General features: G+C 47.8%; 1 protein-coding gene across 5 annotated transcripts in view; it reads right to left on the minus strand.

Moving 5' to 3' along the window:
• The window catches only part of LOC144934189 (tolloid-like protein 2), a 172870-nt gene that overhangs the window by 107985 nt on the left and 52194 nt on the right, over nt 1-12691 (minus strand). For 4 of the 5 annotated variants that reach the window (XM_078859758.1, XM_078859756.1, XM_078859757.1 and 1 more), the window contains exon 3: nt 2537-2647. In XM_078859758.1, coding sequence (XP_078715884.1) covers nt 2537-2647 — 111 coding nt within the window. Of the gene's footprint in view, nt 1-2536; nt 2648-4892; nt 5021-12691 lie in introns of those variants that run through there. The other variant, XM_078859760.1, reaches the window with a different exon arrangement.

The following is a 12691-nucleotide window of genomic DNA, read 5'->3' on the forward strand; positions in this document are numbered from 1 at the left end:
AAATACAAAGGTAAAGGCGCAAGTCTGCAATTACTTGCAGGCGTAAGGGCCTCCAATAGAGGGAGCAGTAGAGAGTATCTGTCGAGGCTATTTGGTCGACTCTTCCACGCTGACCAAGAAACATCTTGGAAGAGGTGGGAGTCACCACACTTGACCTCACCACACGTGACCTGCCGATCGACTCGCTGTGGTGAACCCAATTAGACTGCTGGGTGGACAGAGGCGGGGGGAGGGGGATGATTTTTTTTGCAACTTCAAGTACTGGGATTTGGTGAAAAAAAAATCGGTGACCTCTGTACTGCAAGTCCAGCTTGTTATCCGTGACACCGTGGCAGCATCCGATTTTCTATGCATACAAAGACAAAGACCCCCAGTAAAGCCTTAACAGACAAGCTTCAAATCAAGATTGACCTTAACAGACTGTTGGGGCAAGTGCGTTTTGATGAGCACTCTACGAAGGCTGGAACTGCACACGAAGGGGCGGGTGCAAAGCACCACGCCCGCCCGCCTTTGTTTCCCGAGTGGCGCTGTTTACACACCATACTAGGTACTCATTTAAGGCTGAGTCAACCTAGGGGAGGACCCAGGACAGGCTTCGATAATCGTCACTGGTGTTGGCCGTAAGCGGCAATCGAACTCGGGTCACCGGGTTCATAGCGCAGTGCGCTAATCGGTACACTACCACTCCTCTTGCATACATCCACAAAATCACACACACACACATCACGGATACTGCATCGGACAGGGGCGATGGCTATGAATGCGGTTCGCCCGTCGCATATTCAAAGGCCGGCGCGGGCTCTCGGTGGCCCAGCATTTGCATGCATTAATCCAATTAGTGGGGCTCGTTGAACCTCGCGCGCGCGTGCGCAATCGGCCTGGCGAGGGGGGCTCCACGGCGTTCGCCGCAAAGTCCCCGAATTGCCGCATCAAGGTCAATCCAGTCCACGGCGCCGCCTCCTGCCCAACTAGCCCCGTTCGCACGGGGCAGTGCAAAGTGCGCGACACCCTCCCTCTCTTCCCGTTCAATCGGCGGCCACTGGCTTCGCATTAGCTGAGGTGGGGGGGGGTGCTAATGACATTCCGTGCACGCTGATGTAATGCTATTTAACAGGGTTCCTTTGATTTATGGTTTGTTTCTGTGTTTTTCAGTTGCCAAAAGCTCCATTTATATTTCTAGAGCGGGGCACACAGGATGTCCCTGCGAGCGGTTCACTGGTGCTGCGACACGAGCGAGGTTAAAAAGATTTTTACATTCGCCCTTAGAATGACTTTATCGCACGGGATGCAAGCCTCACTAACTATGCGTTACAGCGGCGTGGCAGCACACGCCTGTAATCCAGAAACCAGGAAGCGTGATGAAATTTCTATCCATCTGTTCAAAAAATCTACGCGTCTCTAATTAGGCCGTACAGCAAATAGCTTTTGGTTTGGAGTTGAGGCGTTCTCTCCCCATATGCAGTTTCCGGCTACTCCAGTTGCCAAGAGGGCACCTTCATGGGATGGCCCTCCTGGCGGGGAGTTACAATTGTAGTTGCGCACTTGCGGTGGCTCCATCCCGACTCGTACTGCAAAAATAAGTCGTCCTGTACAATGACATTTAACAAATATTTTATCTGCACCATTTGCATATTGTGTCCTTCAGTCACGTGCGGTCAGGGGAGGCAGGGAAGGCAGAGTCTCAGCTGTCATACTCCAATGAAAATAGCTGTTACTGAAAGTAAAAAAAAGAAGAATGAATAAAAATTAAGATGTTTCCACTGATCTGTTATAAATGCCATTCATGTATGATTTTTTTTATAGTCAAAATCGCCAAATTTGCGGAGCTCCGCTGCAAATACAGGAAGAGACAAGAGGCGAAGCAGCGACGAGCTCAGCCTCCCCTCTGATTGCGCAACCCCTCAGCAACTGGATAGAGCGCGGGCAATAAGCGCGTGCCTGTTACTATCTCAGTATGTCACCAATGTAATGTTTGTAGACCCCTTCATTTCATGTCCTCGCCTTCCATATTCCAGGTAACTGATTTCACGTATGTGTATAAACATATTTAGGCTCTCTGGTCTCGTCATGAAACTGCAATGAAAAAGCACCAGGGGAGGCAGCTATTACATCTGCCTCACTGAGGGGGGCGTGTCAGACACGCCCCCCTCAGGGAGGACACGCCCCCCTCCGTGTAAATCTGGCTCCGATACTAGCCAGTGCATCCCCAGCCATTGACCTCACCGCACGTCACTGGTGTCCTTCTCCCCACATCGCCGATGAGCACGGTTGGCTACGTACGGTGCGAAAGAAGCTCAACATACACACATAATTCCACAAATGCCCTCGGGAACATGCCTGTGTGCAAAGTCAACACGAACACACGTGTCACGTTGGGTAAGCGCCGCGGTTAAAGCGCGCGTCACACATCTCGGTCAAACCCGGCTCCTCCCGATCCGTGCCCAACCGGCTCGGCACGGCTCCAGCATGGCTCGCTTGTGCAGTGGGAAAGAGGTACAAAGAGGCCCCAGGGTTGGTGCCAGAGGTGGTTGCTCACCTGTGGTATGGCTCGTCCTCACCACTGTGTGCTTCGTCAGGTCGACCATGCGGTCCACCTGGAAGAGGCTCAAGTCTTCTTCGTCGAGTGCGATGTCCCCCAAGAAGGCCACTGCACAGAGAAGACACCAAGGGGGTAGATTTGAATGAAACCGACATTGGAACCTCATCAAGGAAGACACACGGCCAGCTGGCTCGGGGGGGGGGGGGCAATACGCATGTCCAAGCACCGCGCTCACAGCGCAGAGACAAAGCGTCTGAATACGGCTCTCAAACGCTCGTAGTTAAACCAGGCGATCAAACCACACAATTGAGCCGGCAAATTGACAGGTCTCGTCGGTCATTAATGACTGAATACACACACACACAAAATCATAATTTGGATTATCACCTAATCCGGCATGTTCTACCCACGATAATTAAACATGTTGGTGTGCGAGAAATGCGATGGACAGTCTTTGCAGGGCATGTTACAAGGGGCATCGGAGAGTTCATGAAGTGAACCGAGTGATTTCTGTGACGTGACCCTCCAGGAGCAGGTTCCTGGACACGAGTTCTCTGCGAGCGTTCTCGAATGGCATCATGCGGACGTACAGTACAGCGGGTGAAAGCGAAAAGAAAAAAAGGTTAAAAAAAAGAACACTAAAACTCATTAGCCGCTTTTCACAATCGGGTCGAGAGTGCCTTCGTGTTCACTGCAGCTCCTCCGTGCACTGGGATTGCACAGAGCTCAAGTTGCAGATTGCTTTCAAGTGGATTGCCAAGCACTAATGCGCGCAGGTAACCTTGTGGCGGCAGCCGTCGGTGCACTATAAATCCGTGCATTGCCCTTGAGATTTATAGAAAACCTCAGCAGCACGGCATTCATTTAGAAACATAGCCGCTGCGCCGTTCCCGCTTCGACGTCTCTGAGGACAGGGGACAGCCACGAGCCAGAGTGAAGGTCAAAGTCAAGAAATGTTCAAAGTAACTCTCCCCTATTTACACATCCAACGGTGCCATTTGTTGCTGGCCGCTGGACACTTTGGGCCTTGAGGCTGCGAAGACGAGTGTTGCGGGGGTGCCAGGAGGTACACATTCCACGTTCCCATAAAAACGGGGCCAGTCTTTGCATAACGACAACCACTCTTGACTTCCCACACTGTGATACTCTCGTTTTGTTGACACCGAGTCAAACCCCCTGCGCGAGATATGAAGCCCGTCGACTTTGCGTGCAGCACTCGGACCTTGCCACGATTGATGATGCCACATTTACACGGCTTTAAGCTTCAATTAGATATCACGATGGCCATGGGATGCAACTATGTTCCACCTATAAAGGTCCAAGACCAATTGCCTTGGGACAGTAAGCATTTTGAGTTTGCACATTGTCATCTCGCTAACAATGGACGAAGTGCAAATGTCAATTTAACACGTCAGCTTTCGCGACCAATATCATCCATAATACAGGGTTTTCGGTTCGATCGCGTAAATATATAAATGTGTTGTTAAACCCGCGACCACCCGACACAGTCAATTAGTAAGGGTTGTCACGTAAACAGAACAAACGTCGTATTCAGATTTTAAATGTTATGGCTTGGCTCTCCAACACACCGGTGTGCTGTACTCGTGATGAATTGGCATGTTCTGTTTATGAAAGTGCAAATGTGTTCATTGGAGCAAGTTCTTCTTGAAGCACGTTCTTCCCAAAACCTGGTGACGGGTCTACACAAGAGACGGCATTTGATTCTCGGCAGATGTACCCTGTGACCATATCTCCCCTAAATGTGCCTGACCTCGCCATGATTCAGAAGCAAGGCAGCAGGGCTGAGTATGGTCGGTGCCAACAGTATGGGTGACCACTAGGGCTTACTACGTGTTGTCGGCATGGACCCGTGATGTGGTATTCCTCGGTGTCACCTCTTCTTTGCACACGTGGGTTTTCTCTGGGAACTTCCATGGCTTCCCACGTGCCAAAACATTCGTTGCTGGCATTGGCCAAACATTACAAAGCAGGACCCTCCCATAATATCATTCTGAGACTCATTGCTGCTTTTCTGCATAAACAATTGCAAGTATTATCATCATCACACATTAAGGGGAAACTGTCTAAAGTGCTGCAGAAGGTCATGAGTAGGGAAGTCGTAGCACGAAATGCACATTGCAAGCCCAACAGAATAGGCCACACATAAATGTTAGTAAGATGAATACAATCACACACACACGGACACAGATACACATTTTATCACCATCAGGCCAGCGATCTGGACAACTTCAGCACTAAATGCAAAAAAGCTACATTTCAAAACAATGACATTGACGTGCATGCGAAAAGATTAAACGTAACAATCACACTGAATTGAAATACAAGCACGTACTGGAGGCAATGCCCGGTGATGTTTCATCTTCACGTGGACATGAAATTATTATTCGGCCTCCCGTGACGAGTCCCTGGCTCTGACACTGCTCGGGTCTCCACCGCCACGCAAGAGGAATGGCACAAAGCCACGGGCTCCGCTAAAAATGGATCTGGCATGACATCAGAGGCTCACGCAAGTGGTGCACGTAGCCGCAATTCAGCACCAATTCACCAGAAAGTCTTTCATCGACACTCTCCCCTTGTCATCATCATCATCGTCGTCGTCGTCGTCGTCATCAGCAATGATTGAGCCACCTGCGGGATTAAGACATCTCCAAACTGTCAACATCTCCCACGATCCTGCGATGTAATGAACCACCTGGCACCGACTTTACACGACACATTCATCGCTCCATCTCATCGTTGGACGATCTCTCTCGAAACGCGCTCCATTCCCTGGCTGGCACTCCGTCATTGCCCTTGACCATCGGCCGTCATCGCTTAAACTAGCGGCGTGAACTGCCCAAGCCCCCACCGCGCTTTTCTTAACATGTTGACTGATTTACACCATTGGAACCTCATTTGCCAGTAAAAAATTTGATAATTGGTTTTTTACCCTTCTATCTGATAACAAAACTGGCGTCATCTGGTCCAACCCATGTGAGACGAGGCTCTAAGGAAAGCTGTCTCGGGTGTGGACCAATCAACTTCGAGGACAGTGCATATATTATCAGAGTTATGTTTTTTGTTTGCATTATGGCTGCAGGTATTGTGGTCTATGCAAACATGACTCCTTGTAAAAAAGGTGTCAGTTTTGTTGCCAGATAGAAGGGTAAAAAAACAATTATCAGGTTGACTAATGTCATCAACTTATTTGTTTTCTAATCTAATTCACGTGGTGCTCTTGTGATGAGCACCTATAGAGCAGTGTGGATTTAAATGACTAAAATGTTGCACACCTCATGTTCACTATACAAAAATACAACGTACCGCGATCATCATTAATAGTCTCATGGTGAGTTATGAATTCATTCGGTACTTGTTTGTGACCCACCCCGGCTGGACATCTGTGAAAAAGAGCTTCATAGCTCATCAGATTCCCCCAGGATCAATCAAGATTCTGATTCAGATTCCGCTGGTGAAGCACCGGAAGAGGCAGCGATTGAATTATTGAACATATTGTCACATTTATAAGGTGATATGGACAGAATCTCGTCTTGAAAAGGAGAAGAGCTAGCTGCTAGGACTTCATAGCATTAAAATCAGACCGTTTTGACAAGGACTCATCTTTTATATGCATTTTGTGAATGAAATCACATCAAATGTATCTCAAAATTAGAATCTTCGGTAGTGCTCCCACGATGGTTGCGGCCGCACCACATGCATTTACATTTCCAAGCAAATTATAAGAATGTAGCTGTAATTCCATGGCCCAGAGTGTTTAGCAGTTTATTTTGAAATGGTTGCTAAACAAATGTAATAGTCCTCTTAACGTGTTGACAGTCATTCTGGTTTCAGTAAAAAAACACATTTGTCAACATTCATCCACGTCAATAAAAAAAACGTAAGCAGTCTGCCCTCATAGTGACTGTGGAATTGTTCTGTCTTAGGAAAATCCTTCATAAAATAAAGATCTGGCATTGGGCTGGCTTGACTTTTTGGTGTCCAATTCTAAAAGTTTTGATTGCCTTCTACATATATGATTTGCCAAGTCAACTGAAATCAACGTATATTTTGATTTAATATGTATTATTTTAAAATCTACATTTCATCTTTTTGGTATTTTCTTTACTCATAAAAAGCGTAATGCAACGAAACCACCATCTCATTGTAGGAGTTTTCAAAGTAAAACAAACTGTGAAGGAAACAAGCATCGATGTGCCCTTTCAATAAAACCAGACAATCTGCAAAAGAGCGTCTAAAGTTAATCCTCAATCGATGCCCCCCCCCCATCACTTCTCCGGTATTCTCGGACCTAAAGATAGCCGCTGTAAAGCAATGGAGAAGTGTCTGCGATCAATAACAGCGAGAGGGTCCAAATGGGGTCCAATCTCCTGGGGCAGGCGAGCGAACAAAAGCCCAATCGATGCACGTGACCTTTACCAACGTTTCTGGTGTCTTCACCCCACCCCTTCCCACCACCCTCCAGGGACATCACCGCGGGCCCGGGCACCCACACCGCAGCCGCACGGAAAATTCCCTTCACGTCACGAATCTCGAAGGGGCGGGGGGGTTGGGGGTCCCGGCGTCCCTGCAGCCCGGGCGGCTCGGCACGGCGGTCGGGTTGAGCCAAGCGGTGGCGGTCGGGGCCGGGCTGCAGGAACGCCGGGACCACCCCCCCCCCTCCCCCCGGGCGCCACCGAGCAGGTTTTTCACCTGAAAACGGAAGCTTGTGTTGCCTCCGAAACGTCGTGATTTTTATTGTTTTATTTTTATTAATTTTAATTTCATTTTTTACCTACGTGACTTTACCGAAAGAACTAAGAGTATGAACCATTGCAGTCACGAAAGCTTCAAATCTAGAACCGGGCAGGTTCACACGTGCGCGACGCCGCTCGGCAACCCTCGGTAATTTATAGACGGGTGACAGAATCGAACGGTCCTGTTGAAAGTGAACTTAAGTACAAAATCTCGTGACATCGTCCGAAATGATGTCGCAAGATGATTCAAGTCTTATTCATGTGCCAGGGTCACAGCCCACAATCACGCAGTTTTTATTTATTGCCCATATAATAATTTCAAAAACGCAAATTAATACCCTTCATCAGCATACACAACATTTCTTCCATACAAGAGGTAAGTTTTCACTGAGAGTCACATTCGGTTCAAAACCCCGGGTCGGGCCGATTCGAACAGATTTCAGATTTTGTTGCAAAAATTGGGTCGATCCGAAGCCATCGACATGTCAAGCCATGAACCCAAGTTGCTCTTGATCTTCGAGGGCTTAAAATCACGACTTACCAAGCACCGCACCAGGTGTGGTGAAATAATAAATATTGTTACAGATCACATGATCAAAATATCAAATTGCCTCCATGCTCAAACAACTATTGAGGAATGGTCATCTCTTCTGGCAGTTCTAGCCAAGAGTGGAAATTCCATGTTCCTGCTATGGGGACTCATCGAACTACATTGGAACCACTTTGACCTCCCAGAGGAGCATAAACTCACTGAATTGGTGCTCATACGGAATGAAGAGTGATGATGATGATGATGAAGATCATGATCGATGGGCTGTTAACCCTGACCAGGATATGAACCTATGATTACGGCTGAGGAGACCTACATCTCCGCTGAACTGTATCCGTCAAAGCAAACAGTACAAACCAAAATCAAGCCAAGCGAGAATGCTCTGTTCCGCTCAAGTTAGATTGCGACCACTTTCAACATCTGAGAAATTACCAACTCAAAACTACGAAAGTGACGTGTGAACAAAATATTATGCTAACTGAAAGCGTGCAACTTGTTAACTGTCGGGGAAGATAGGGTAAACGCCATTTACTCAAACGTTAAACACCAACTCCCATGATGATCGTTAACCACTGCAAATTAAATAAACAACATTTACATGACAAAAGTTCAGCTAAATTGCAGCCAGATGGTACCGTGCTTAGAAACCTAAATTTTATATTTGAATGCTGCAGGTTTAAATCCAAGTCAGGAGAGTCAACGACTCCCATTATCCCCTCCGAGTGAATACAACATGTACCAGTCTCGGGGAAACCCGAACATTGATTGTCCTACGAAGAGGACAAAGCCCCACCATGGGAGTGTGGAATGTATACTGCTGACTCAGAGCCGATTAGCACAGTTGGCTACGTGTGGTGTGAAAGAAATTCAACATACACTAACAGGGATGAGTGCCACCACAATTGCTCCTTTGAGTAGGAAACCCAGTGGCATCGCGAGACGCGAAGTGTGATCGTCGCCTAGCCATCGACAGCGCCCTCTCCCCCTCGACAACAAAAGACGGCCTCCTCCAATGCTCGAGCAGAGGACACGCCGACCCACGTGTTGCAGTGACCAAGTCGACAGACGCGACACCGTTGCCATCACGGAGACGACATTATCGTTGTCGCGTAGGTGCGACGACGTCACGGGCACATTGGTCGTGCAAGTGCAGCGTCTCTCGAGCTCCTTCACGGGTGCGGCGTTGCTGCTGCTGTTGTTGTTGTTGTTTTTAACAGGGTATCGTGCTCACAAGCGTTCGACACCTTTCTGCCACCGTCTTTCGAGCGAAGTGTCAGGGACGCATAAATCGACTTCGTACTTGCGACCACAACAACCGTCCAAGCGAGTTTGCGGCACTGCCTGCAATTAAACTGAGTTTGATGTACAAGTACAGTCGACAAGGAGGATATTTGCCTTAATTGGAGGCAGCAATGACAATGTATTCATAATTTATAATGCTCAAATGCAGATTTAGCTATAATGCAGCTGACCTTGGAGTGTGGATATTTTTTTATTTTTCTTTCATCGAAATTCAGCCATGACCAACAAAAGGATACCGTAAATTAAACTGCACAAATGTTTCTGATGTCCACCGTATGACACGTGAGTATAGCAGTGGAAGTGGTGGGCCCAGGTGGCTGGCGCTCCTACAGTCAATCTGGCGAACCGAACGCCATTCCACGCCACGGATAACATCAGTGGCGAGTAACGTCTGAGAAGCAGTGGTGCGTGAACCCTCCTGGATGACAGCGATGGCAAGCGGATCAGAAAGCCTGCCCCCACACGAAGGAACACTTTTTCGCTCAATTTCATCCCGGCTGCTGCTGCTGCAGCTGCTGCGTCCCATAACTCGGACCGGCCGCTCAGGGTGGGAGGGGGGGTACAAGCATACGGGGGCATCGCCCTCCCCCCAACCCCCCCCCCTCCCCCCAGCACTCCACGTCTTCGCCAAATTTCACTGGACTCAGTGCGTTCCCTTTTCCACCGCCCTGCTATGGCAAAGAAAAAAAAGGATAACAGCTGGAAGCGTTGCTCTGTGCCAAAAAAAACCTGCTCTGCCGAAGTGACTGGTGACCGAACAGGAAATAGGTCTTCTGGCAAGACGCCGCATCCACGCGTCGCTCGCGAGTGCGTTTCTGCCCGTGCGTCCGTGTGTTCGCCTGCACGCATAATTGCGCACGCCGATGCATGCGTGTAGGCGTGCGTCTATACTTAAGGGGGGGGGAGGCGTTAGTGTAGGGGATAAAGCGGTGCGCTACGAACCCGGTGACCCAAGTTTCACTCTCACTTATGGCGAACATCGGTAACGAATATCTGAACCGGACCGAGTTTTCCCCTAGTGCAGTGTGTAAACATCAGCACTAGGGAGACTAAGGCGGCCGGGCATGGTACTAGCCATCATACTTGTGCGTCATACCAGCCTTAATAGACGCTAACAGCTCTACCTTTCCACAGTCTAGCAGGATAAATGCGCAATCTGTATTTGTATGAATCTGTTTTAATCCTGAATTGTCTCCAAATGCCATTACTTAACTCAACCACATATTTTCTATGAGAATGATCTTTTGGCCGAGAATGATTCAGAGTGTGGTCTCAACATGTTGCCCCAGCACACCGACACATCAATCGCTATAGTTAGTATACAGTTTTATTGGCCTTTTTTGTGTGAATCACGACGAGAAATACCATCTCACAGACGGTCTACCTGGCATCAGGGTGCATTTCCACTTACCCATGAACTCTCTACAGACCAGCGGTAGGCGTCCGATTGGGATCACAGCCCCCTCCCTCTCGACAACATCTCGAGTCCGTCTTGCCGGCTGCTACGACGAGGTAGCCGTAGTGTAGCGGTGTGGATGAGTGCGGGGGAATCTGTCTACAGCTCAATGTCCCCTCCGAATTGGGCCAAATTCTAATGAAAATACAACTTCCTCTTAGTACTTTTAACTTCGTCATTATCGACCACACTCAGAGTATCTACTTGCTGTAAGTGAGAACCTGCTTTTGATTAGTTTCTCCCGCAGAAATCTACATATTTAATATGGTCAGATTACATAAATGCATATTTCTCCCTAGCCAATAAACATACAACGTCGGGCCAACGTAACCATTTGCCCAATGTTTCACATTTACCGAGCAGCTTTTACACCTTCACATCAGCTTCACATCAGCTACAACTATAAACATATGTATGTATATCATATCAACCGGAAGCTCCTGATCATTTATCGGTGACACATGGAAATTCAAATCAGTCGCACTTTTTTTTATAAATGAATAACTAAAACCAATAACTAAATAAATCTTCACATTTCCTTGCAAAAAAGGGGAGCATTTGCCACAGGAAGTGATTAGCACGCAACAAAACGAGCAAAACCCAGCACATGTGGTTTCTTTACTAAAGCACGAGCAGCTGACTCATCATTATAAGAACAAGTTCAATAAAACAAAAAATATATATTCACAACCAGCAACTGCAATTTCTGCATCACTTAAATTGCCCAGGTCATGCTTGTTAATGCCAAAGGTTCCAACGGCGAGGCTAAAGCAGTGGGAGAAATGTCCCAAGCCGTCCAAGCGTAGTTATCTTGTTAAAGACGTGGGAGGGGTTTTGGCCATGGAAAATTTCACCCAGGATCTCAGCAGTGCTGGCACAGGCGCCTTTGACAGGGCCACCATTCCCTGGAGCCACCTGGCCACCTGCATTCCCCATTTCAAGCCCACATCCCACAGGATCACAAAAACGCGTTCCATGCCCAATTACTAAAAACACGGACAAATAATTCGCTCACAAGTGCACGATTATTTTGTCACTCTCATGTAGGACTTGCCTTGAATATGGCAAATGTGTGGATGTGTTTGGCAAGCCTCCTCCGATTGCCACCTCCACACCACATTCCTGCCCTCCCGAGTTTTGTTTTTACCGAGAAGTGTTTTCACATCGCGGCGGGCGAGAGCAGAGGGGGGGACACGCGAGAACCACATTTTCGATTCTTCAAAATATTTTTAAATTCCTGTTCGTGAATTTCACCTAATTTGATGTGGGCGAGACACGCAAATCCATGCGGGATGGGGATGGCGTTGCGCAGAGGTCACGACGTAATCTTCACCAAAATTCCTAAAGTCGACGGTTCGATTGCCACGGCCACCCAGAAATTTCCTGACGTGGTTATTATCTGGCTTGACCACCTGAATGTGAGATTGTAGATGTTGCTCTGCGTCTACGTCATCAGCCGTACGAAGAAAGGAGAAGAAGACCCAGCAATTTCCACAAAGGATTGCGTTGTGCTGAGAAGTGGATATTATAGACATCCTTAAAGCAGTGTCATGGTCCAAACACTGCCATCTCTGACCACTTGCCATCAGTCTGCGGGAAGCTGAGGTTACTCCTTGACCTCTGCTGTTCCCACTCTGTGTGGAATTGGCACTCATTTCATTCCGACTACCTCCATCCGATTGAACAAAAACTGAATGGAAATGTGTCCTCTATTGCATTATGAAAATGAATGAATATCTTATCACTGTGCGTATGTACCGCTGATAAGCATTAACGCACCTACTCAACGTTTTTTTGTGATGTTGGAATGAATAATAGAGTGTGTATGGCTGTGTAGATAAAGTATGCGAACTGTAGAAAGCAAGTGTAAGTGTCTATCTGCCAAAATGAGCACGTTAGTAGCACTCGCGTCTGTTAACGTCACTTAGCCAGCAGCAGAAATTCCACATTACCATGGCGGAAACCTGTCTCCCCGTAAAACAGACAATGTGTACTTCCAACAAAGTGGTATCCATTTTACCGTGCCCAGTAGAACGATGGGCTTAGTGGAACTTTACCAGGATTCGCACTTTTATCCTACTATTTTTCAA

The sequence above is a fragment of the Lampetra fluviatilis genome, chromosome 9 (genome assembly GCF_964198595.1).
Source record: "Lampetra fluviatilis chromosome 9, kcLamFluv1.1, whole genome shotgun sequence".
Lineage (NCBI taxonomy): Eukaryota > Metazoa > Chordata > Hyperoartia > Petromyzontiformes > Petromyzontidae > Lampetra > Lampetra fluviatilis.